At 34.2% G+C, this 27,779-nt stretch overlaps 2 protein-coding genes across 4 annotated transcripts in view; one reads left to right on the top strand and one right to left on the bottom strand.

The window, feature by feature from the left end:
• The first annotated feature begins 7,984 nt into the window (after window positions 1–7,984).
• On the top strand, window positions 7,985–13,584 carry LOC132167438 (uncharacterized). 2 transcript variants are annotated; one of them, XM_059578411.1, is made up of 4 exons: window positions 7,985–8,326; window positions 8,421–9,016; window positions 9,507–9,593; window positions 13,206–13,584. In XM_059578411.1, exons 1-4 carry the CDS (start codon window positions 8,084–8,086, stop codon window positions 13,465–13,467), a joined length of 1,188 nt encoding a protein of 395 aa, XP_059434394.1. In that variant the 5' UTR covers window positions 7,985–8,083; the 3' UTR covers window positions 13,468–13,584. The 2 variants fall into 2 exon arrangements, with proteins under 2 accessions (XP_059434394.1, XP_059434393.1); XM_059578410.1 differs by having other exon boundaries at window positions 7,986–8,326; window positions 13,194–13,584.
• Window positions 13,585–13,929: 345 nt separating this feature from the next.
• The window catches only part of LOC132167437 (probable beta-D-xylosidase 7), a 33,704-nt gene continuing 19,854 nt past the window's right edge, over window positions 13,930–27,779 (bottom strand). The window contains exons 1-6 of one of the 2 annotated variants that reach the window (XM_059578408.1): window positions 17,981–18,412; window positions 17,587–17,886; window positions 16,704–16,873; window positions 16,507–16,604; window positions 14,719–15,483; window positions 13,930–14,615 (exon numbers count right to left, since the gene is read on the bottom strand). In XM_059578408.1, coding sequence (XP_059434391.1) covers window positions 14,044–14,615; window positions 14,719–15,483; window positions 16,507–16,604; window positions 16,704–16,873; window positions 17,587–17,886; window positions 17,981–18,373 — 2,298 coding nt within the window. In that variant the 5' untranslated portion in view covers window positions 18,374–18,412 and the 3' untranslated portion in view covers window positions 13,930–14,043. Of the gene's footprint in view, window positions 14,616–14,718; window positions 15,484–16,506; window positions 16,605–16,703; window positions 16,874–17,586; window positions 17,887–17,980; window positions 18,413–27,779 lie in introns of those variants that run through there. The other variant, XM_059578409.1, reaches the window with a different exon arrangement.

Consider the following 27,779-nt stretch of genomic DNA (forward strand, 5'->3'; position numbering starts at 1 on the left):
GAGAAGTGCTACTCATTCATCTCTTACGCATATTTTGTTAATCTTTTTTGGAAATTCACTATTAAATTTGTGGGACCTACATGTGATCTTACAAATTCAATGGTGAATTTTTCCATATCTGATAAAGAGAGACAATAGAATTGGCCAATTGGGGCCTTTCCTCAATTGGTGTAAGTTCCAAATAAGCAAACCAAACTTAAATAATTGCTCTAGAAATAAAACCAAAAACCTGGAAAACTTTTCCAAAAAAAAAACTTAGAAAACTTAAATTGTAAGTTATTATGTTGTGTATTACCAATTATATGGTCACATCATTTAGAAAATTTAAATTACGTGGCAACATATATACCATTAAATATGTAAAATTTATTCTTAATCATAGTTAGAATCGTCTTGAAGTGAAATGAAGAATATCTATTTTATGATTCACATTTTATTTTATTGTATTTTATAGTGTATATGGAGTAACGTCATTTTAAAATTTTAAATTGAGTAACGACATATACACCATTGAATCTATAAAATTTAATTTGAATTATAGAATGGATCATCTCATATAAAGGATTCAAAGCATTGCAAGTTTATTGAAAAATAATAATTCATTCAAAACCAATATTTTATATTGAATATAAATTCGTGTGCGCGCGTATATGATATTTAATTGAGAAAATTATTATTCAAAAAGTAGATAATAAAAGCCCTAAAGAATCAATTTTCTCCATGACTATAACAAATTATTAATAGAAAATACATCATATAAATCATTAAAAAAAAAATTAAACTATACTATGCAATATTAATTATATAATATAATAAATAAGCAATAGATGTCACAACTATAAGATAGTCAAAAAATCAAATGAAACTCGTAAATCTCGTAAATTCTCAATTGTAAAAAAATAGCAATACCTTTTATTTTGAAAAACCTCATAAGGTGCAATAATAGATATTCTAAAAAAAAAAAAATTGGAAAATTTTGAAATTAATTAATAATGTTTGTTAACAACTTTCTTTTCAGTTATTAAGTGAAAAACATTAATAAATAACTCAAAATACAAAAACAAATACCTACAACACATTAACAAACATACCCAAGCAGGCTTAATTCATATATTTCTACACTTACATAAGCATGAGACTATAATATATAAATATTCGTATTTTCATCTATTTGGTTTATCTGTATAAAAAAAAAAAAAAAAAAGATTCAATTGGTTTTGATTTGTTTGGTAAAGAAAGTTTAGTAGTGTAAAGTAATTAAAAAAATATATACGAAGAAGAAGAAGAAGATTGATGTATAATCATTAAAAGAATGACATTTGGTGCGTGATCAAACTACCATATAATTTGGTAGTGGCATGCTATTTAATACTCAAACCCAACGCACGCCCAAAGTATAAAATAAAATGAATAAAACAATAAAAGGTGGAGCTTTTTACTTTTATTATTTATTTATTTTTTTAAAATAGTAATATCCATGTGATTCGGTCAATATTCATTGCTTTCAAATAGGAGCTCCCACCTGCTCAAAAAAAAAAAGGGGAGTCACGTCCTTTTCTTTCGTATGACTTTTTCTTCAAAATTTTCCAATGGAATGATCATTATGAGAGAAAATCGGATCGAAACTCATTAATAACAATATCGGGCGAATTGTTTCTTAAAGGTTATATATATTTAAATTATGGAATTATGGTGCGTTTGAGATTGCGATTTCGCAAGAATAATCTGTGCTTTTTAAAAATATCGTAAAACGTAAGGCGTTTGACATTACGATTTAAAAAACACTTAATTTAAAATAGAAAAAAAAAAATTGTGATTTTCATAAGCAGGTTATGGGTGTTTATTTCAAAATGCGTGAATTTAAATTAAAATTATGATTTTGCATAATAAATATTTGATAAAAACGTATTTTTTAACATATTTTGCTAAACGCTTTTACGATTTTAAAAAGTAGTGATTTTAAAAACGTAATTTTTAAAATCGCATTTATTGAAACCACAATCCCAAATGGACCCTTAGTAGGCTAGCATGTAAAATGTCCGTTCTACCCATATATATATATATATATATATATATATATATATATATATAATTTAAAAGATATTATAAATAAATAATCACATGGTGACATATGGTTCCCTTTTTTTTTCATTGTTTTAAAAAAGAAAATAAGAAAATTGAAGGGTAATTTGGTATTTTTAGGGGTTTTCGTTAGGGTTTTACAACAAAAATAAATGAATTGGTTAAATTGCATTAAATTGAAAGCTCGATGGGTGAAATTAAGAGTTTTTGAAATTTGAAAATCTTCTCAAAACACGTTATAATTTACGGGCCATTTGTAAAGTTTCTCCAGTATAGCGACCCCCACAGCGTGACTATGGGTCATTACAATCAGCATAAATTTGCGTAAAATTTAGAGAGTAAGTGAAGTTTTTTTTTTTTTTATCACTAGATTTAACGAGTTAAATTCAAAACACCAATCTAATATAAAAACTGTTAAGCCAATTGACAAGATTTATGTATCTGTATTTATAAGGCTACAGTTATTTGTAATTGCAAAATATTAAAAACTAAGTGCTCATTACAACCAGCATAAATTGGGGTGTGGATAAATCAACTTGGGAAGCTGGGTTTGAAGTATATAACAAAGTTCAGATATGGATTATGCAGAACGGATTTCCCACTATGAATGATATTGTACTTGTGGTTGTATAAATAAATTGGGGTGTCAATAAATCAACATAAATTATACTTATATATTGACCATACTTTTTAGCATCGTGTACAAGACAAAGTGCCACTATTTACTGTTCAATTTGGATAAATTTACAGAATAATCATGTAAATTAATCACTTTAATTAGTTCACATTTATTTCTAATTACATATTGATTATGGTAACACTTGTTTGTTGTGAGCCGCACAGTAGATATCTAAATGGTGAAAATTGCAGAAGCTTCTTCAAATTTGAGTGAGTCATGACTTGGCTAGCCCAATCAGGACATCAATTAGACGTAAAACAACTCATGTTAAATAGTTTTGAAATTCCCATTATGTTTTTGTCTTGTTCGAAATATTGAATTTGTTTTTGTCTCATGTTTTAGAATTCCCATTATGTTTCAAGATTTCCATCATACGAGAGTTGAATATGTTTTTATCTTGTTCAACTAGAAGGAGGACTCTTCGCCTCCTTCTATCTTCCCGAATATGATGTAAAAAAAAAAAAAAAAAAAACCTTTATCTTTTATTACTGTATAGAAAAATAATCTCAATATAAGGATTAGAAAGGATATTATCTGTAACTAACACAAGATGACATCATTGCCTTTAATTACTTTTTCTCACTTATCGACCTCCACTTTTTTCACCTTTTTTTATTTTACCCCATCTCCACCTCTCTTTTTACTTTTTAGGTCTCTTTGGACTAAACATGGTTAGGTATGGTAAGTTTTTGGGACGTCAATACTAATCATAGAGGTAGTGACTAATTAACTTAATTAAATATTTTATATATTAAACTTCACTTATTGTTTACAAAAAGTGTTAAGAATATAAACTAACAATTAAATTTAACATTTTTTCACAAGGTTTTTTAACACCTTCATTAAAGACAATCCAACACTTGATGAAGGAGTCAATTGGCAGGCCATGCAATTACATTTTAGAGAGTAGAAAAATCGTCAATCAAATGGGGGGAACATCTTCATATTACGTGCATAAAAAAATAATAATAATAAAAAAACTTATTTATAAAATTTAGACAAACTCCACTTCTTTTAATTTACCTTTCAATTTATAATGTTTTCTTACTCTTTTAATTTGGTTATGATCTATTATTGAGGTTGCAATGTTTCAATTCCGTGATAAAAAAATGACGACAATACTCTTGATAATATAAACAAATTTAGGAAAAAATAGTAAAAAATTTGAAAAAAAAAAAAAAACTAACCTGTGGCTTGGCCGTGGATAATTTTTTCTTACTTTTTTGTTTACTTTTATTTTTTTTTCATTTTGAGGATGGAAGGGGGCATTGCAATGCCAATGGTAAATTAGTAGGGTATATTAACCAAATTAAAACATTGAGAGCCACTGCAATAAAGGTGGCAAATAGAACGGAGTAAATGTAGTTTTCCCAATATCTTAAAAGTGACTTTATTAGCCAATATTCCTTTTATTTCAAGTAAAATAGAGATGGCCCCCAATGAGTAATTCAATAGGCTGGGGACCACGCCTCATAAAGCAGAGGTCATTAGTTCGAATCATCTCTTCTCCTCTTGTGTGGACATGTAAAAAAAAATAAAAAATGGTGAAATAGAGATGAATCATTTTACCATTTAAATTGTGTTTTGCTTCCTCATCAGGGAGGTTTTGCTGGTTCGTTTAAATTCAATAATTTTTTTTTTTTTTTCCTATTCCAGCATATTCTTTTATTTTCTAAGTAAATAAATAAAATAAAGGGAAAATGTACGTAATATAGTTTATTGGTGACAAGTGACCATTGAAAAATCATATATTATATAATAAAGTTTTTATAAATTAGTTTGTGTAGAGTATTCTAAGCTTGATTGATTCTACCTCTTCATTTTCCGAAGTGACAAAGAGTAGCACCAAGTTATAATTTTCAAATTAGGGGACCATCGGAGGTTGGTTGGTAAGCCGCCATAGAGGCTAGCTCATTACTGATCATCTCTAGTCTTCTTCCTAGCCGCTCATGGTAAACCACAATGTAGATAGAACTTTTTTTTTTAAAAAAAAAAAATTGTGTGTCAAAATCAGCCACCACGTCGAGTATAAAATTAGACACAGATGGTCGAGTATGATGTCAAAAAAGGTTCATCCCCCCTTACGATGAAATCACATCAGAGGACAATTTATAGGCTAAATCACATGACTTAAAAGGAATGGAAAGGAAAAAGGTTTTGGGCCTTTGTCGATCCGTTCTGTTACCATGTTTTTGGTATTCTACTTTCGAAATGGTACTTTTTTTTGTCGGATTTATGAGGTTATAAGTTTTGTTATTATCTTATATCTCATGGATGTTTGTAGGAGATATTCTTGACGTGGAAGATGGTGATTGAAAAGGTGTGAATGAGACAGAAATAGATGTGCAAGAGCCCTGAGAGAGGAAAGGATCCTCCCCTGTTAACCTTATGGGTGTTGGGCTGATAATGGTGATTCAAGTGCCTTTATTTTAAAAAAATAAATTCTCTGCATCTATTAATAAACGAGTAAGATTTGCGTTGTGTATCATGAGAGTGCACAATGCACAAATTAGAGGTACTACATCAATAATTAGGGACACGCATCACATCAATAAGTGAGACATAACATTCTCAACTTACGTCATGTGCACACATAGACATAGAAAAAAATTAAAGCATTTTACTCTTACTTCATGTACCCAACCTTATCATATAAACCCAAAACCCATTCATCGTACCCCTGGAATACTGGCCCCAAGAAACAATTTTACACTATGGATTTCAAACTTGAGACCACAAAGAGCACTCAAAGTGATCCTAAGCTTCCACCAAGAAGCAGTTTGGCATTTTGATCTTTAAATCTATTTTTGAACGGAAAAGACTTGCGTCTTGTATATATTGCGCACACAAAATCCAAACTGGAAGTGCTAGATCAGTAATTAAAGACCCGTGACACATGAATGACATCCTAACTTGTGTTCAGTGTGCTTCTGCGCATAGGACACAAACCAAAACCTATTAAAACATGTTCCACATCCAACTTAAAAGATGTTCCAAACAACTTCTTATGTTATATAACTCAAGATATATATATAAACATGAGAAGATGAATAGTGTGTAACTTGAAGGAAAGTTTTAAGTGGCAAAGTAAGAGGTTTTACAAGCATTAAGCAAAAAAAGAAAAAAGAAAAAAGCATGGAATTTGACAAATTGTCTCATATCAACGTAGGATTGCTGATTGCACGTATGAAAGAGAGTATTGGAGTTTTTGTATGGGCCATGCGGGCAGGTTATTTCGCAGAAGGGTCATTGAAGTGTTGGGCAACGTTGGACACTTGCGTGGAAAATGATTAAAGCAAATGGCGAGCCACCTACATTGATATATTGGCAAATGTTGTTGGAGGCGAACAAGGACAATAAAGCCACTCAATATGGACCAGACAAATTGCTTTTTAATTAATTTTACTCTTCGTAATTCAATGTTCAACACAATTAGGTCATCTTTGGCACTTTACAATTAAAGGCTTGAATTTGAATTTGAATTTGAATTTGAATTTGCAATATCCCAATCTAGCCCCAAGAGTGAAAGTAAATTTGTTTTTGTTGGTCTTCTAGGTTAATATCTAATAAGTAGGTTCACTCAATAATTGTGGAGCATACTTATAGGTTGGTAAGTTAATTAGTCGTTGAGATGAATATGTTTGGTGAAATATGGACTTAACATTTTTTTTTTTTTTTTTAATTAGGTTAAATTGGATTAAAAGCTTGATAAATGGAATATTAAGTTTAGAAATTAATTATGGGCCAAATTCTTGAACTTTGGTTCATGACCATGTGATTGATTTATTAGTTAGCTTGTTCAATGACTTTCCTGATGGGCTTAGTATAAGGGTTGGTTTTTGGTTTGGACCAAAATGAGCATGCAATTGAAAAAAATGGGGCCTTAAATGGGCTTGAATGTTATGGTTTGGGCCTATATGGGCCTTAAATGGTGCCTTAAATTTGCATTATTATTTTAATACAAGATAAGGGCTATGAAAAATTCCTTTTTATTTTATTGTGTTCAAGAAGGCTATGAAGACGAATAAACCCTCCTAGAATCCCTTGTTCCCTTCATTTATACTTTTGCTTTACATCTTCCAATCGCTTATTATTATTATTATTATTATTATTTATTATTATCTAGTTGAATTTGATTCTATTCAAATAAAAAACTAATAATATATTCTATGGCATTTAAATATGAAAATAATGACATAAGCATACCGCTCTAATCTAAGTTTTGGATTGAAAAAAAAAAAAAGGAAAAAGAAAAATTAAGTTAAAGTCAAGTAGTCTTCTTCACAATTTTTTGGTTATACATAATTATATTATATAATTTTATATAATTGCCAACAAAAATTTGGTTTTTTTAACAAACTTTATGTTGATAAATCCGCAAATCTAGAAATTCATTTCCGACAATTGAGCCTTCTCATTTTATTTATTTTTAATATATTTTTTTAGAACATTGTAATACATATAAAATTGTGTAGTTGTTGATGAGTCCATCACTTTTGCAGTGTAAATATTTTATGAATAGATGTGTATAATTTTGAAAGGTACATGACACAATTTTTTAGCATTATACACTTCTTCATTTTGTCACATTAATCCCAACTCTTAAAAGAGATTTACCCGCTCATCCTTGGATGATTTTATAAATACTTCTAACCTTTTCAATGATACCAAATTGCCAAGAGAAAGTCCCCAAAAGAGGTAGCTCAATAGTTATGCCTTTATCATGCCTCTTCTTTTAATTTATGAAAATGGTTATTATGAACATGAGAAATACTACACATCCTAAACGTTAGTTTTCAAATGATGTGTTATTATCTCATGAGATTTATTATTTTTGGAAGGGTGTCACTATCCCATGAGTTTGTGACAAATCATTTAGAAACCAACTTTTGGGATGTATAGCATTTCTCTATGAACATAGTTAAAAGGGCAGTGATTGGCAGCACGCGGCGTGCGTGGCACGCCCATGCACGCCCGTGCAAATTATTATTTTTTTAAAAAAAATTTTTTTTGCACAGCACTCTGCGTGCTGTTTTCATTTACCCTAGTTAAACTTACGCTAACTCTTTAATATATTTTTTAAGATTTTAATTATTTTCGACTTAAGTTTTGTTACCTAAATAAATATTTAGTATTAGTAACAACTACTTAACTGAAATAGAAAGGTGCAAAAAAAAAAAAAAAAAACTTATTGATTATGTAAAGGAAAATTCTCTTTTTGGGGCTATCCAAGTAGCTGTACAAACTGTACCGCTCAAATGGCGAACCCAAATTCCAGCACGCTGTCTCAAACCCAGCACGCCCCGACTCAGTACAGGAACAATGGCGGTCGCGTGGAGGCCAGTGTTGCCTCTTATCACAATATTTGCTCTGATCGCTTTCGAAGAGTGGGTCTCCGTTCCTTCGTGCAAAACCGTGCCCAGCGCCGCCGACCTCGGTCAACCAGCCGCTGAATCCGAAGAGGACTTGAAGGTTATGATGGTCGCCAACTTGCTCTTGTTGGGTTCCGAAGCTGGCTTCGTCAACCTCTATTTCAGACACTATTACACGTCCAAGTTCTTTCGGGTAATTTCAGAGAATAGTTCCAAGCTTTTCTTGTTGATTTTTCTTCTTTGAAATTGATGTATTGATTTCTGAAATTTGCTAATATGCCCACCAGAAATCGTTCGAAAGTGTTAGGCCTGATATGCTGCTAGTTTTGGGAGATGTTTCGGCAAGAGGTTCAGAGTTAACAAGAGGGAAATGGGTTTCTGTGGTCCACCAGTTTCAGGGACTGTTAGGCCCGTTTCTGGGTCTTCCTTATCACGTCATTCTGGGTGACAGGGACGTCGGAGATTGTAGAGGGTTGAATGTGAAAATGGTTAATTGGGTCGCTGGCAATTTCCCAGGACTGGATTCGGCGGGTTGTGGTGCCTTTGAGATTAGTAACACCAGCTTCGTCTCGCTCAATGCTGTGGCTTTGCTTTGTGGGGACAATGATCTACGGTTTGGTGTTGAGAAAGTAGTGGAGAGAGAGTGTGTGGATTTGCAAATGGGAACTGAAGGCCCAACAGAAGCAATGAATGAGGGTGGAAAATTCAGGGAGATAGACCATAAAATTGGTTGGAGAGAGAATAGCATTTCATATGGGTCTGGTCCTGTTCTACTGCTTCACTTCCCTTTGCACCGTACATCAGATGGAAACTGTGGTGGGGTTGACGCTTTTGATGAAAGTTTGAAACTTTCACGAGAGAGTTCAACTGCGCTGGATCGCAGGTGGGTGCATTGCTTTCACTAGCGTTGCATTTTCATTCTTCATGGGAGTTCTTTATGAATAAGTTATTGTGGGTTCTTTGTAATAGGCATGTCTTTGCAAAGATGTCTTTCAAAGTTTCCCTTTTCAGTTTGATGGTAAGTTTAGAGCATAGTAGTGTTGAAGACTCCCTTCTTGTGTGGTTGTTAACAAGGCCAAGTCATTGAACTAAAGATGATGTCCACTCTTCTATTTTTATTGATCTTATATTTTCCTCTTGAAAACTCAAGTTTTAGGGGATGGTGGGATATGATTTTTCATTAAAGACATTGAACACTTGTCCCAAGTTAAGTGATTTGCATTGATTCCATATTATTATTCATTATGCAAGGGAAATAGTGATCTTCAGACTTACGCATGTGCCCTTTGTTTACTGTGTCTTTTACTTGGCTTGTGATTTCAAATAATTATATTGGTGGAAGTTCTCCTTACTTGCTCAACTTTTTTCTTCAGGGGGCTTGTTGGGACTGGGCCATACAAGTTATCGCAGACTCTCCCACCAAATGTTACCGAATACATTTTTCAGGCCCTTAGACCAAGGTAACTCCATGTTGTTTTTACTTCAGGTCCATGTCCTTGAATTCATAAAAGACATGTATCTTTGCTTGCTCCCGTTCTTTCTTCTATATACGTGTTGCATCTATTTGTTGATCTCCTATATGTTTGTTAGATATAGGCTTCTTGCTTAATCGCAATCAGATTATCCATGTTCAATATGGTTGGAATTTTTTTCACATAGTCCCTCAACTGTACAGTAACGTAGCGGTGAGATTTAGTCTTAATAGTTCATGTGAGACACGAGTTCTTATTACTGCAAAATTTCCCTAGACTTGTTAGTGTTCATTTTCTATTTTTTAGTCTTTTCTCTTATCTTTTAACCATACATACCTGAGGGAAAGAGGCGTTCAATAGATTATAGCTTTATGCATTTTTTACACTATTACTTAGGCAGCTTATTAGCAATGGACATCATGGTCAATATTTGTTATTTTTCCAATAATCCTCTTGGATACTGTTTCTTTTCCGCAATTGACATGTTCTGGACCTTGTACTGGCCAAAGAATTGAAATACAAAAAGAGAGATATTTGTATGGTGCTTATAGAGGAGGGCTTCTCATAGAACATTATTGCAAAGAAATTAAAATTGTATTAAAAGATGAAAGAATCAATACAGAATATGATTATAATGCATCCTCTCAGTAAATTGCCATCCAAAATCCAAAAGAGCCAAGAAATCCAAAAAAGAATAGCAATGTAGACTTCCCAAAGCAAGCAACCAATCAAATTGTGAGTGTAGGAAAATAGTTTTAAGCAAGTTTCCTTCAACTCTGCATTGTTGAAAGTATGATTATTCCTCTCTTGTCGGATTGTCCACATAATGCACTGAAGAACTGCCCCCCAAATCTCACCTTTCTCATGACAACGAAATCTCCTTTCCAACTTGCATACACTTCTATCACAGTCTGAGGCATCAGTCAATTCACTCCAAGGATAGGGCTAATGACCACAATTCCCTTGCCACCGCACAATGTAAAAGAAGATGATTTACAATCTCACTACAATTCTTACACATGAAGATCTATTTATGATACAAATTTTCGCTTTTTTCTCAACTTATAAATCCTCAATATTTTACCAAGAGCAGTTTTCCACCCAAAGAATGCTATATAAACACCAAAAAAAAAAGAAAAAAAGGCAGGAATCCTACACACCTCTAATGCTCTTCCGCCAACTCATGCCTTTCACCTCTTTGGAAGTCCATTGACCCCAGTTCTCCCAATTTTCACAGAACTAACCTGCCTCTAAAAACTCTAATTTCCACCCTAAACTGCTATATTTACCCAACAGTGCCTGATTAAAAGATTTTAAATGAATTCCCAACCCATCTGCCTTAAATAACACACTATATTGCAATCAACCAAATGATGTTTGATTTCATTTTGGTAGCTGCAAGAATCCCCTTCTGTAATTTCTCCAACCTATTTGCCACTGAACTATGAATATTGATCAAAGTTATGAAACAGGTAGGGATGTAAGACAATGGTCAACATAAATCTCCCACTTTTTGACAAATGCAATTTTATTTTAAGCTTTCTAGTCTTTTCTCCACCTTGATCGTTGTATTTCACATTCCTTGTGCAGTAAACTACGGCCATAGAGGTAAACCCCAAATAAGACATAGGTTACGAACCTACCTTACACCCCAACATCTCTACCAAATCCGCCAACCCCTCAACCTCTCCTACAACTACCAACTTCGCTAAAATTTATCCTCAAACTTGAGCAACTTAAAAAACAAATCAAAACATGCCGAATAGCTTTGAGCTATTTGATTTCCGCCCTACAAAATAATAATGTCATCAGTAAACAACAAACGAGAAGTCTTCAAAATGTTTGTATAATTCCCACCAATGACAACCGTCAACTCTTATAACCTTAGTGACCATCCTACTAAGAATTTTGATTATGAAGACTTATCAAAAAAAAAAAAAAATCGAGGATGAAGAGAAAATAAGTGGTGAGATAACAGTTTTCCTGGCCTCAAACCTCTTGAACTTCAGAGCTACAACAATGTTTTCGACAATCACTCTAAGTAGATCTTTGTTTACGCCCTTCTCAATATCTCTAGCTTTGTAGATTTTTGGGCTCATTCATTCTTGAACTTGTTGGGTATTTTTCTCTTGTATACTTCATATGTACTTGGGTTACGTTCTTGCGCTTTTAAAATAATGCAAGGAATGAAAAACCATCTATTGCATCCACTTCTTACCAAATCAAAACCTCTCTTACATAGAAATTAAGCATTCCCAATTGACAAGGTCTTAAGCTTTTTCAATGTAGCCCCCCGGAAGCCATAGGAGGGTGGAATAGGGGTGGAGTGGGATAAGGGTAGAGATGTTTTTGCAAGATTTATTTTGAAAATTTTGGGAATCTTTTAGCTGAATTGGCTTATTCCACGCAGACTTAATTGTCACCATTTGTGTTAATGGGTATTCCTGTCATTTTACTCATGGGGGTATATTGCAATGACTTCCAAATTAGGGACCACTCGTTCAAATTTGAAGTTTTTTTTTTTTTTTTTTTTGATAAGTAAAATGGATTTCAGGAAAATGAAGTTTGGTAAGGTAATTGCAACAAGGGAAAATGTTTGGGGTGGTAAAGTAGAATTTGCTTTAAAATAATAGACATATCATTTGATTTTGAATGTATAATTTAGGTCAGTTTTACTATTCCACTTGGTCTATATTGATTTTAAGGAAAAATTTCATATTTTCCCTTTAAGCTTGGAGCCAATTGCACATTGCCCCTGAATGTTAACACATAAGGCTCTTGGTTCAGAAGTCAATTTGGATGCCTTTTAGAAGTTTCCACTGCTTTAGTACCAGTGATTTTTTTTTTTTTGGGGGGGGGTTGGGAATGGATGGATGTTTTAACAATTTGCCACTCACCAGTTTAATCTGCAATTTCTTTTATCCTATATAAATCATGCAGAGGTTCTTCTGTTCATAGACATGCTTGTTACAGCATTCTTTCTTAATAATTACAAGAGAATGCCTAAGAATTTCTTACCTTTTTTTGTAAGTTTTTCATTTACTGTTGTGCATGGATTTTGACATTTTGTCAGATGTTGAAAAACTATTTGTTTTTAAAAATTTCTCAAATATTTTGTAACTTATTTTCTTTTGGGTAACTCGGCAGTACGATTCTTAAATTTGACCACACTAGCAAATATATCATTTGTTGTTGGTGGGATTCTGATTTGGAGTTGTTGTTTACTTGCTACATAATTTATAATGTAATCTTTATTGGTCATCCTATGCTTCGTAATCAACCTTCATCTCTATCTAGTATATATAATTAGTTTTCCATGCAAGTATGATTTCCACTAGCATTGATTCTAGGATTTACTGAACACCGGCTATTTGTGTGAAAGCTAAGCGCAGTGAGGAATTCTTATACATATATGTTTATAAACAGCTTATCCAGTTTGATACTGGTTTTCAACAGGTTGGTGCACAATACTTTATAAGATTCTCCACCCGGTGACCTTTTATGCTTGTTGATATGAATTACATATTCCTCCTTATTACAATGCTTGAGCACCAATAAGCTAATATGTTGTCTCTCTTTCCTGTGTAGGATCGTTTTCAGTGCACACACCCACGGATTTTGTGATCGCCTTCACTCAGATGGAACCCGTGAGGTGACTGTTCCGGCCATGACATGGAATGTGGGGGGTGACCCTGGATTTGTTGTTGCCACTTTCCACAGGAATAGTAGGGCAGTCAGTGTGAGCTATTGCTCTCTTGCTAGAGAATCTCATGTTTTAATAGCCTATATAATTTTTGTAGCGTTGTTTGTGTCAACTATGCTCATCTCTAAACCCCCTCTTTTGATATGTTTAAGAAGATGATGATTTAATACTCCGTGTGTTGTTCACTATTGTTTTCATATAGTTTTTTATATGTACTAGTTGTGTACTATTTATATTAAATTAAATGGTTCCTTCATTTATGAAAGATTCTATCTAGGATGAGCAGGTGTTCCATGTTTTTCTGGAAGTCAAATTCGTAGGTTTATAGTAGAAAACCAAATCAGGTGTTTCTGTGTATTATATATTTCTTTGACACTCCTTGAACTCGTTTCTATGATAAATTAATGTCTGAATTTTTATTGAAGGCAATAACTTTTTGCTCAATAATCTTGGATTTGAAGCTTGTTGGGGCCAATGTCACATATAGCGATGCCAATATGCAGCCATCCTTGCTCTTTGGATGTAATATGAGCAGTTAATTGCACTCGATTTCTATCTTGTCTTTTTCATGATGATTGCATATCTGATATATCGTAGGCACGACTACCAAATACAGAATGATACAGAATCTTACCTCTTAATTAAGGCAATGTTGACCCAAATCAGAGGAAATTGTTTATATTATATGGTTGGATGAACATTTCATTAAATATTTGATTCAGCTTCTTCCCAAAATCAAATTATGATGGTAAGTGGGAGCTCTGCATCACCTACAACCAAGAAATGTGATCCTGGCTCGATCACCATCAAACCAGCTTCATTGGCTTTGCTAAGGCGTTCACATGGGTTCAACACAAATTCAACTTCAGCTCTTTCCCCTGCCTTTAGGTTAATGCTCTGGAAACCAACCAGCTGTTTGACTGGGCTCCCATGGCTAGCCTTTTCCCTTCTCACAAACAGCAATACCGAATGCTTACCCGCCATCTCCCCTTCATTTTTTACGCGGACATTGACCGAGATCTTCTTCCTCTCACACAGGTCCTTATCAAGCTCTGAAACTAACCTGTTTTCCGCCGTCTGTGTAGCTGATGATTGATTCAAGTGGATCATGCTTTGTGCGACAGCCGGGAGCTCATAAACATAGTTCGAGTAGCTGAGGCCATAACCGAACTCGAAAACTTTTTCACCTTCGTAGAAACGGTATGTGCGCCCGGGATAGCCCGACGATGCCTCTGCCCTCATCCTCATGTCTGTCATTGGTACTTTTACGAAGTCTTGTGGATACCAAGTCACTGGCAATCTTCCTCCTGCATGCAAAAATGTAAGTACACTATGAAAGCTGAGGCAAAAGGAAATAAACAGATATTGTTTTATAAGCTAGCTTCTTGCAGAATTTCTCTCATAATCTACCTGGGTTGTGATCGCCAAAGATAACTTCTGCAATCGCACTTCCTCCAGCTTGACCTGGATAACCAGCCCACAAGATGCTTCCGATGTGTTTGTCATTCTTGGCTGAAGATATATCAACTGGACCACCGGAAAGAAGAACCAAAACAACTGGTTTCTTAGCTGCACTTGCTACAGCATTGATCAGCTCCTGCTGCTTTCCAGGAAGCTCTAGGTGCACACGATCGTGTGCCTCCCTCTCTTGAGTTTGATCCAGTCCCACAACCAACACCACATAATCCACCTTCTTCGCTATGTTGACTGCTTCACCAATTGCAGCAGAAGAACAATCCACTGAATCACAGCCCTGATGGAAGAGTGTGTTTTTAGCATAACTCTGCAATGCTTGCAGTGGGGTAACAGATTTGCATGGCGGGCCTGCATAGTTTCCAAGAAGTGTTTTTGGGGAATTGGCGTTGGGGCCTATTACAGCAAGCGACAAGGTTTTTTTTTTGGGCAATGGCAGCAATCTGTCGGAGTTTTTTAACAGAACAATGCCACTCCGAGCGGCTTCAAGGGCTAGATCCTGGTGATCTTGGGAACACACTTGGCCTGGACCAATGTTGCCAAAACGCTGTTGAACTGGATTGCCATCAAACAGTCCCAACCTCATTCTAACAGAGAAAAGGTTGCGAAGGGCCCTGTCTATTTCTGATTCAGGTAACTTTTTCTGCTCTACTGCTTTCTTGGTATGGTTCTGCAAGTAGGATCCGCAATCGACATCCATTCCTGTAAATATTGTTCCAATACATGCAAGCAACGGCAGAGCTTGTTAGTTTTGTCAAGTTTCTCAATCAAGAATAAGTCCTATGGAGTTTGAGTGCATTATAAATCCGTCAAAGAGCTATGTTATATACTACTCCCTTATTTCACTGTATTGATGTGTCCGTGCAGAATGGGATGAGATGAGATGTAGTATATCTAATCGTAAAGAGAAATGTTAAAAACCACCCCCAATCTCGCTCCTATCCTATTGAGTTGATGTAGCAATACCCATTTGCCTTTGATTTTTTTTTTTTCTCTTACAAGGTCTGATAGGTACTGTCATTACAGTCTAATGAGATGGGGTGAGGTGAGAGTAGTTTTTAGCATTACTCAATTGTAAAAGAAACTAAATTATGATAAGTGACTAACATAGAAAGTCGGAAGTTACTTAAAACACAAGTATAAAATGAATGGATCTGAAAATAGGATTATTCAAACCTTTGAGTGAAGATAAACCCAAGAAAAAAAAAAGAAAAAGAAAAAACCCATAGACAGTAACAATTTTAGTTCACCTTGGGCCAGAACGACGGCATCTCAAAGAAAAAGTAGGATAAACTCCATTTAGAGGGCCCCAAGATTGGACTTATGGTAACTGTGGACCAATTATCGATGATTACGACTTTTGACTTAAACCCAGTTGGGCCCCTGAGTAGGTGGGCCGTACGATTAACAAAGAGGCAATGCGGGCAGCTAGTGAAAGGACACTTCTACCCAATGGAAAAGAAAAAAAAAAAGTACAGAAAACAAAAGGCGACCGACACGAAATTCTTGACAATAGACCTACACATGAACACAGGCCAATGGATAAAGAAATAGTGTAATTGTCTGTAAGGTTTTGATTTCAGACGATTAATTGTTTAATCTTACACGATAATGTGATCATATTAGAAGAAATATATGTTAAAAATTGTAATTTTTTTGGGGTATTGCAATTGAAAAAAGCAATTAATGGGAATAAAAAAGAAAAGAAAAATGATCCGACCGTACCAGCTTTGAGGACATCAACAACAGCATCTTCTGGTGTTTTAGCATATCTTTGGTTGTCAAAGATGATAGAGACAGCATCGCAATCTGATGTGATGTAGCTGTTCATTTTCAACAGGAAGACGAGCAATTTAATTAGTGAGTGTGCAAAGTTTGAGAAAAGTTGTAAATGATTTACTGCATATAATATATTGGATTACCCATTGAAACCCCATCGGCCTCTGGCAGTCTTAGATAGCAGATTATAATCTGCACAGCTTGGGACGCCATTGACACGGTTGTACGCACACATTATCCCACTGGCTCGCCCTTCTTCTACGCAGCTCTGGAATGGAGGTTGATATGTGTCCGCCATATCTTGCACCGTCACCTGCAATGAACACCGACTTTAAATTATGACTAAAAAAGAGATACGATCGCATTAATGTTTCAGAAATATTAGGATTACTAACTCTTTTATTAAGATATGAGTACTAAATGACGTGGAACTCATTTATTGGTATTTGTATAATTTTTTTTATTAATTGTTTTGATCATCTTTAATGAATAAGTTCACGTCATAATAGTATTCATATGTTAGTAAAAGAATTAGTACTCCTAACATTTTCCTATTTGTTTTCTAAAACTAAAAAAATTTACACTACATCATGTTAATATTCATATGCTAGTAAAAGAATTTTACTGTTTGTTTTCTCAAACTATAAAAATTTACTATGCGACAAATTTTGTCCCACAAAAAGATAAAAAAATAATAAAACAAAAATACTCTTAAAAGTTTGGACAAGAAAGGAAAAAAAGAAAAAAAACTAATATAAATCCAAAACACCATAACCCAACAATGGCCACCCACCCACCGAGCTGGTTTATTAACCTTTATTTTAGTTTATATAATAATATACTAATTATAATGCCCTCGAAAAAAGCCATAAAAGAAAGCAACAAAGACGTTGGAGCAGAACACTGTGTCCCATAAAGGAGCAGAGCTGCAGAAGAAGCCATAAAAGAAAGCAACAAAGACATTGGAGCAAATGGAAATGAATGAGCGTGAGCCAAGTATGGGGGGCTTCAAAGTTGAACACTTACGCGAGCATCGAAAACGAAGCGGTTTACGCCCTTCCAGTCGTCCAAATCATAAGCCGTGAAATGCTTGCAACAAGCCGAAGCTTGAAGTCTCCCTTTGAGCTTCCCACCCTCGAAGGAGTCCCCCTGAACACCCCTCACATATGCCGCTGCATACCTCCCTGTCACCAATGGATCCTCTCCAGGCGTCTCTTGCCCTCTCCCCCATCTTGGGTCCCTAAATATATTTATATTCGGAGCCCAAAACGTCATCCCCTCCGCTTGCCCTGCATTGTACACCGCTCTAGCCTCAGCTCCAATCACCTTAACAAAAACATAATACAGTTAATTAAGAAACTTCCCATTATAAAAAATTAAGTGATTAAATCGTTCGAATTAAGTGATTTAACGGACTCACCTGGCCGATGCGATACCAGAGATGGGTATCAAAGGAAGCGGCAGTCAGAATAACCTGAGGGAAGCTTGTGGCGGCCTTGATAGCCCCATTAAAATGGATGCCGGGGCCAACGTTGGCAACGCCGTGTAAAGCCTCGGACCACCACTGGTAGCCGGGGATGCCGAGGCGGGGGATCGGAGGCGCTGTGTTAACGAGCTGAGAGATCTTCTCGTCCAATGTGAGGCGGGATACGAGGTCCTGGACTCGTTTCCTGATGGGTAGTGAGGTTTGGCAGAAAGGGAACGATTTCGTTGATGGGTTGGATGCGTCACATGAAAATGGAGGCTGAGTTGACTCAGTAGTATGCACAAGGAGGAGAAGGGATACGAGAGAGAGGCAATGGATAAGTCCCATTCTGTACTGAAGAAGAAGATGTGAAAGCAGAGGAGAGGAAAGGGAAGGAGTGAAAGTTATAGACTTGTAGTGACAGAGGTCAGTGAAGGTCAAATGACAGAGCTGCCCCGTGTGTGGTGGAGGGCAAATGTGACTTTGCACTGTGGCAGTTGGGGTTCCGTAACATTACTGGTTGTTAATGCAACCGTAAACTTCCTTGGTACTTGTTCTGGAGGGTGGTATGGCGGTTTATTATCGTGTGCGTATGCGTTATGGTAGAGCAATTAATTCTACTAAAAGGTGGTTAGACTTTGAGCTATTGATAATTATGGTTTTGTTTTTGTTTTATTTTATTTTGAGAAAAAGGAAATGTAACAGCAGAGCATCTTTGGATGAGACATAAAAAGAGATGGCTTCTCTTTACTGTCTAACAGTAAGATGATTGACTTTATCCCTTGGAATAATTGAACCATCGATGTGAAAAGCACGGGTGAATTTTAGACTATGGTCTATAAATAAGGGCAAAACTAAAGATATCATATAATATGTAATCCTACCTAATCATATTTTAATGAAATACTAATTTACTTTAATTATAATACAAATTCATGTTCGAAATATCATAAGAGCACTCTTTGCAGCTTTGCAAAAAAAAAACCAGTTTTTAGTTATTTTAGTGAAACAATTTCGTGAAAGTGGCTAACCCACCCCATAATGGTTGGGGTGGCCAAGGGTGTTTTCCGGCCACCTCTTCTATTTTTTTAATTTTTTTAATTAAATTAATAAAAAATTATTATGCTAACATGGCAAAATGGTACGTTTCAACTAATTTAACAGCAGTTAAAAAAAAAATTGATAGTAATGATTTTCTTGGTATTTCAATTGACTCAAGGATTAAATTATCCCAAAAAAAAAAATTAGGGAGATAAAAATTTTGGCGTGTTGAGTCAAGAACTTTAGATATACTTACCCTAAAAAAATTTGTACTTTTAATTATTTTGATAAATAAAAGTTGGTGAATCCGATAAAAATGCTTTAACAATGCCCCAAGGTGGTGACCATTTGGCTCCACAAAGCGACTATCTCCCACACAAACACAATCCGTCCTTTAGATTCCACACTCCTTTTCTCTTTTGCACTTTCGTTTTCTTTCTGAACTTTTCAAAATCATGATCTCGACTCTGAAATCTTTAATAAGGATTGAAAGTAAAGAAAATTCCATTAAGACAAGCACTTTTCTGTTCACCGGCGATGAAAGTAAACTATCATTGCTTTAAAAAATTTAATCATTTAATTCAAAAGGGGCCTTGGCAATTGAATTATTGTAAAGGTGCCTCCAAAAGAACAAATCCTTAAGAGAATATAATCCACATTCCCATGCCCTGAAACTGCTGATGCAGATTGAAACACATCACATGCATCATTTATTGTATTCAGAGCTCTATCATCTATGGGCAGATTACAAAATCCTTTTGAGTCGCTATCGGAAACTTAGGCACCATTGACAAGATTCTATTATCATTCTATTATCGGAAATGATGGTTCAAAGCACACAAGTCATTGACTTATATTTTGATTACACCGTACTTTTATTTCACTTAATTTTACTTTGTTAACATGACATTATTGATCTGATTGTTTCGTTATTTATTTTACGAATAGCTGATTTAAAGGATGCCTGACAATTTCACGTCAATAAAGTTACAGTAAAAAATGGATAAAAGTATGGTCTATAAAATTTTTCTATTCTTATTGCCCATCTATAGAACAATTGTTTTTTAGTAACGTTGTATACTACATTTCATCCCACTCTTAGTGTAACGCCCCAAGTTCTAGAGGTAGAGCGATTGGGAGCAATTGTAACATATTCATATTTAAACAAAATAAAAAATAAAATTCTCCTAATATAAAATCATAACGTCACCAGAGTACTATAATATTTCGTTTATGAAATCACAAACACATAATGTGCTAGTATTCAATAATCTCATAAACAATAAAATTACACCGTCTATGCTTAGCCCAAGCCGTCTAGTCTATAGAATGGAGTCCCAAACACTTCTACTGCTACTGCTCCTGCTAGTCCATAAAGCAGCGATAAGATCTTTAACAACTAAGAGGCCCACTGGTACCCATGTCTTCAATTATTACGATATACATATAGAGCAATCTGAAAAAGATGTATAGGGAGAAGGGGTGAGTTCGACAACTCAGTAAGTAGCCACAAAACCAAGATGCTATAAAATATGCAATGCAGATGTTATGCTATAATATCAATTATGCACAATTAATAAAATAAATGACAATTAATTCAAGAATATTAGGTGACTTATGAGATGTACAAGCACTTCCTTTTTCTTTATTTCAAAACTGCTGTTTTACCCTTTTGACCCGACGCCACAATTTTTACCGTGAGTAGCGCACGTTGGCTTGTCCTGAAGAACCTATATGCTCAGCCTGTCGTCACAGGGGAGAGCTACCAGGTTGGGAACTTCCCTAGGTGAAGGCCACCTGGCCGGTAGCACACACCTTCTCGTAACCGTCCTTCGGTGTGTTTGCCCTGCTACCCTATGCGGTACCGATCGTTACTATAATCGTGTCTCAGGTTAAACATTTAAAACCATGAATGCACATATAACATTTCATATGACCTGTAAGCACATCTGTAACTGTATGCTATGCCACGAAAGTACATATAACATTTCATATGATCTGTAAACTCATCTGTAACTGTATACTGTGCTATAAATGCACATATAACATTTCATATAATCTGTAAACTCATTTGTGCCACGAACTTTGAGAACTCTTTTCATTCATAATTGCAGTCATGTATAAATCATGAAATATGGTAACTGTATCAAAATTCTTAAACAATGACATATGAATAAATAAAACTTGTCATTAAAATATGGAAGGAAGTGCAATTGAAAATCATATAAGTGGATTCTTTATAAAATCCCCAACATTTTTCAAAAGATTTATAATAAAAATTTGTTGGGGTTTTTGGTGTTGTGTCCCCTTACCTGGCATTGCATGCCCTTATTTTGAATCCGCATCCAACTCACAATTCCTTGAAGAGTTCTCAATTTTTTTATTTCTTCATCCTCTTCTCTTTTCTTTTTTTTTTTCTTCTCTCTTCTCTCTTTTCTTTCTTTTCTTCTCTTTTCCCTTCTCTCTTTCTTTTCTCCTCTCTTTCCATTCTTTTCCTTCTTCCGGATCTCACGCTCACTTGAGCTGTGAGCAATTGAGAGGATTTGCTCTCCTTAAATACCCACTGTATGTGGGACATTTTCCCTTGAGAGCTTGCCACATGTTTGATCCACATGCATCGAATTCCTTCTAAACCACAAAACAAGTGTCCACCAAGTGTCCCACATACATTCAATTTCCTCTAACCACAAGACAAGTGTCCAGGAATGTATTAAGAAGATGACACCTTAGAACCCCAGGTGGTCACCGAGAAGGCAAGGGCAACATGCTATATAACACCTGTACCTTTAGGTGTCAACCAAGCAACTTCTCATGCAAAGCCACGTGTAATTTTGACCTTGGTAACTTGTCAAGCTTTAAAATCCTCATGCATTTTCATTAAAAAGTGATCATAAAAATATACAATTAATCCTTAATGAACCTAAACCTTTTGACTAACACATACCAAAAAATCGTGGCTTACAGGCATCATTAACCCATCCAATTAATTTCCCAAATCGCAGGTACTTCAACTACTCCGCAGCTTGACCTATTAAACTTGGAAAAATCATAACTCTTTCAATTTAACTCCAAATGACACAAACTTTGGGTTGAAATTTTCCTCATTCAAAGATGCACAACATATCCAAAAATCATAGTAACCCATAACTGTTTGGTACCTCAAAAGTCCCACGAAATTCGGTGCCTCTGTTCGACTGAAATTCCTGTTTTGACACTTGCATCTTCTAAAAATCATAACTCCTTCTACAAGCATCCAAAAATCATGAAACCACTTTTAAAATCTTCCTTTCTCATCATTCTATAATGTCTTATAACAGTTTTATTTAAGGTCACTCATATAATTTTTGGTGTCCAAAACAATGTGACTTTTCTTTCAATAACCACTAAAATTATAACTAGCAATTTTCCATCATCTTTCACATTAAGTCTATTTACCTAACTCTATATAAATCCTAATAAAATTGCAAATCCTCCTTATCCTTGATATTAAGATCACCTTTATTCTAGGTATAAATTTCGGGGTATTACACTTAGCGGTTGATGTAATAAGAATAAATAAATTTAAAATACTTATGAACACTACCACGTCAGTCTAGCAAGATGATAATAAGACATGTATAAAGTTGAAATACCGTGTAAGTGCGTGGTCCAGTAAGCTACATGATAAGTCACAATAAAGTTGATGGTAACAATAGTTGAGGGATTCAAGACGTCTCAAGTTCAACCCTAGCTCTTTTCTAAAACTACAATTCTTTGATACAAATTGGTGACCAGAAGCAAAAGCATGTAGTTTAAGGCAGTAGGTGAGCAAAAGGGAATGATTTTGGATTTAATGGGAACAGAGTGAGAAGAAGAAGACTGAAGACATAAACAGACAAAGCACTTTTCTTTGTGGGACGATTTTTTCAACTTTTTCATTCAAAAAGTAGTTTTGTCAGCAACCAGCATGTTCCTCTATCCTCATCCAACAAGCTGTTTCCAAATTTTGGTGAGAAAAGCTGGAGATATCCAAAGGCTTCTGGACGTTGGCAAGTGGCAAGGCTTGACAGAGATTGCTTGCTTATTCAAGCCCCAATTAGCCTTAGCTGAGCTTGGGCTATGATATATTCTGGGCCTTGTGTCCACTTCCAGGCCCATCTACCATAGAGTCCCAGAATTATGTTGTTTGTTGTTGTAAAATATTTTTTTTGAAAAACTTCATTTTAACGTCTTGAGTTACCACGTGTTTTAAGAAAACTTCTCAAATTTTAAAAGCTCTTAATTTAACCCCCTGAACTTTCAATTTGATTCAATTGACCACCTTTCGTCAGATTTAGCCGTTAACTCCTCCTAACGGAAATTACTAAATAGACTAAATTACCCTTTTGATATTTTTTTTAAATTTTAATTTAAAATTAAGAGTAAATTTAGAATTTTATTAAAAAAAAAATCAGGGGTATAAATGTCATTTTATCACTTTTAACGTTTAAAATCTGACGAAGAGAAGGTACATTGAATCAAATTGAAAGTTCAGAGAGTGAAATTGAGAGTTTTTAAAATTTGAAGGAGTCTTTTCAAAATACGTGGTACTTCGTGGTCTTTACGCTTAAATGAAGTTTTCCCAAATTTTTTTATTATTTATTTTTAGGAAAGCACATGATAATGAATTTAGATCCCCCATTATTATGCTGTCTGCATTTTTGTGAGGGGTGCTCATCTGTCCCGAACATGTGGATCCCGTATTCTAAACTATTCGAGGCAAGTAAACCGAGTAATGTTACAAGTCCCTTTTGTGTCTCTCTTGAGTCCCTCCAAAAATAATGTGCTACTAAATTCATCATTAGGCTTATAATTGATTATTATTGGATTTTGATCAAATAATAATTTTAATAGTCATATCATTCTTGAAGGGACTCAAAAAAGATACAAAAATGACTTTTAGAATTATTCCAAGAAAACCACATGATCATCAATTTCTTAAAAATTCGGACAGTCTAATAAGAAGAGATACTTATCTTATAATAATAAATAATCTGAACGATAATCTTCAAAACTACTGTAGTTTGTAAAATATTCTAGCGATATATACTTGTCCAACACTGAGCTATCACTAGAAATCAACTTATCCAATTGCTAATTTTATATCATTTAGTACCAACCAATCACCATTGTTGTTCGGAGTTGTTCTAGTACATTCATGGTGTCCTTTTTTTTTTTTTAATTAATTGTTCAAGTGGTGAATTTAATTATTGTTCACAAATACAACTTGTTTCATCTATATTTTTTCTTCAATATTTTGCCAAACGCTCTTAAGGGCAATTGGGAGACTTTGATGACGCTTGTGAGTTGTGAGTGTGATGGGCTCTGCAGTTTTATTGTTCAAACGAATCTTATCGCCTCTAATACGATCGACCAATAAGTGGCCAATACGTGTTTAATACCTTATTAAATTATTATTATTATTTTTTTTAAATGAAATCAATTAAAAATAATGTATTTAATTAATCTTTTTTACATTACCATCATCATCATCATCTTCTAGCTCGTTTGATTTTTATTCTGCTGTTATAATTTCCTTTTTACACGTTTCTTAGATGATATATATTATATATTTGGTCAATGAAATTGTGTGGCTACGAATTAGTAAAGAAAATTCATCGTCTTCAAGCTATTTAATTTTTCTTAGGTATTCTTGGAATTGAAAAGTAATTATGGTTGAACGCCCAATTCTTGACATTTAGGTTTGGCAAACAGATATAATATTTTCATAACCTAAAAAAGGAAAAAAAACAAAAACAAAAAAACAAACAAAAAAGATCCAGCAAATCATGCTCACAACCAAGTAAAAAACAAGTGGGGTTAAAAAAACAATTTCTCAAAACATTTTAAACTATGTGCGTAAAATAATCTTACTATGTGTTACCTTAAATTTGAATTCAAAACTTTTTTTATTACTCTATACAAACTTAAGTTCAAAAAAGACTCAATTGGCTGGGAGTAGTTTGGGATCATGCTTAATAAAGTCAAAGTCACTAGTTCGAATTCTCATTTTTCTTCTTATGCAGACATATCCAAAAAAAAAAAAAGGTTCAAGAAAGATTTCATAAAATAAATACTTGACATACCACCAAGGTGCTAGTTGAATTGGTAAAGTAGTAGGGGATAAGGTTCAATTCCCCCTCATTTCTTCTTAGTGATCACGGCTTCGAACCCGTTTGTGGTAGTAGTCCGCAAACCAGATGTTACTAAGAAAAGGCTTTACCAACTTGTTCTTTGATGGGGTTGTGGTAATGGATTCGTCTTTCCTACCAGTACCTATGGTTCAAACCGAACATTTCACAGAAGGTGAGAACCAATGGTCACACCCAATGAGAGAAATTACACTGGTCGCCTCTTCCCGCCTTTTTAATTCAAATAAATAAATAAATACTTGACATTATAAACATATAATACGCCAATTATGCATGGATTTGCGCGATTCAACATTTGGGATCTGATATTACCCTTGGCTTCAGATGTTTCATGACCAACTAATTAACTGGTAGGTGCATTTAGCATGGTGAACTTCACACTTTCACGCAAGCATCTCAATGTGGCGCATTTTATCCTACCCTCAATATCGTGCCATCTCTAAAAACATAAACCCATTTCACATATGCATATTGTTTAAATATATAACTTGGCACGTACCATTTCATCATGTAAAACTTCTATCTCTTTCTTCTTGAGCATATGGACCCTTTTTGAGTGAGCAACTCATCATAAAAATAATTTTCAAAAATCTAAAATAATTTCAATATAGGAAAACATTACTGAAATTTGAAAACACCAAAAGAGGTAGGGATTTCACTTACATCAATAATCTTTTAAGAGTTACTTAAAAACTTGTTTAATTGATAAAGATACATTTAATAATCATACAAGTGCCGCATGATGATGATTGATGGTTTGATTTGGAGGGACATATATGTTGGAATATTCATCGAACCAAAGTGGACCCATATACACATGATGCATCTTCCATGATGAAGATGAACCAAAAGGGTGGCCAACCAATTGATATAGGGAAGCCAATAGGATTCCACTAGAGTTGGGGTGTGCCTAAAATACGAATCCACCCTACTCCACTTGGGCCACATTCCATTCCTTATCCCTACTTTCGGTCTCAACCATTCTCTCCTTGTGTTTTTATTTCAAAATTAATCTATTAAATTAAATATTTCAAGAAAAAAAAAAAGTTCATAATCATATGATATCGATCTTGCGGTCACAATCCATCCCGGCTGGAAATTGTTTTGTTGCAAGGCAATGAAATTTCGTTGTTCGTAGCCGAAAGTCTAAAAAGTCCCTTTTTTTTTTAACAATTCAATCATTTCAAATATTATTAATGAATGATTTGAATAATACATTCGGCTATTACAATATCAAAAATGCATTAAAGAATTTATTCTACATGAATCAATTCGTCTATAACTGTGACTTATGAGTGCACTATTTGTAAACTTATGAACTGCTTTGTTCACTTCTCGTCGAACATGAACTAATTAAAAAAAGTTAATTAGATCGATGACATTAATCGCAAGGAAACTTTACAATCTCAAATTAAAAAAAAAAAAAAAAATTATCTGGGCTATGGACCCATATATGGTTAGTCAAGTCAATGATCGATGATTAATTAATATAAACGAATGATGGGTGCCCTTTGATTATTAATTCTTTAATATTTTAACATTTTGCTTCTTTTTTTTTTTTTAATAGAAAAGTTGAACTATTCGAGGATTTTTATTTATTTGCTTTATCGCTTTAGTTTAGATATTTTTGTCTTCGTACTAGTCGAGGTTAAGGAATTCATATGATAATAATTAATAAATGCTTAAATATCCGAAATGGTAACAGAAGATAAACCTTCTAGTTTAAACAATTCTAAAGATCTATAATGCGACCAAATTTACATAAACTTCATGAATAATTCTGACAAGGAGTAAGGGAGATGTTGAAAGTAAATAGTGATAAAAAGCCAACGAGTAATAATTGGCAGACACGAATCTTTTTCTTACAACACTTTCAATGGCTCAATAATTTTTTATTTCGTTTAGCTGAAATGGTTAATTAAAAGATTTAAAAAAAGGCATTCATCCTTTTATCTAAATCAAAAGCCAAAACTTTATTTAAATTAAATATTTTATGTGTAGGGTCTTATTTATTAAAAAAGAATTTAAACTCATATATGAGAAGGTGTGTTAAAATATTTAATTAAATTATTAATTTATCTTTTCTTATTAATAAAGGCTTCGATGTCTATCGAGTCTTAAACAGAGAGACCTCTCATTTTTTGACTTCTTTATTCTCCTCTTTATCTTCTTCCTCCAAACCCTACAAACGTGTGTATCTCATACTCTCTTCCCAAATTTTACCTCAATTTTTATATTCTTTTAAAATTAATGTATTTTTTAAAATTATTATTAAATATTTTATGATAAATTACTATTAAATTTTGATTAAATAATAATTAAAAAAAAAAAAAAAAACATTTAGCATTACTTCCCAAAAACATTTCTGCGAACATTATTGAACAAATCAACCATGTAAAATCAGGAACATGCAACAGCACTTGGGAGTGGGGCTGTCTTTTGGAATGGGCGTAAAAGACATGTCCTCTCCACGGCACGGATGGGACAGTGTGACGGTGAGCTTCGTTCCAAATTTAAGAAGCCCCCAAATTTAAAGAGTTCAC

This window comes from Corylus avellana, chromosome ca1 (assembly GCF_901000735.1).
Source record: "Corylus avellana chromosome ca1, CavTom2PMs-1.0".
Taxonomy (NCBI): Eukaryota; Viridiplantae; Streptophyta; class Magnoliopsida; order Fagales; family Betulaceae; genus Corylus; species Corylus avellana.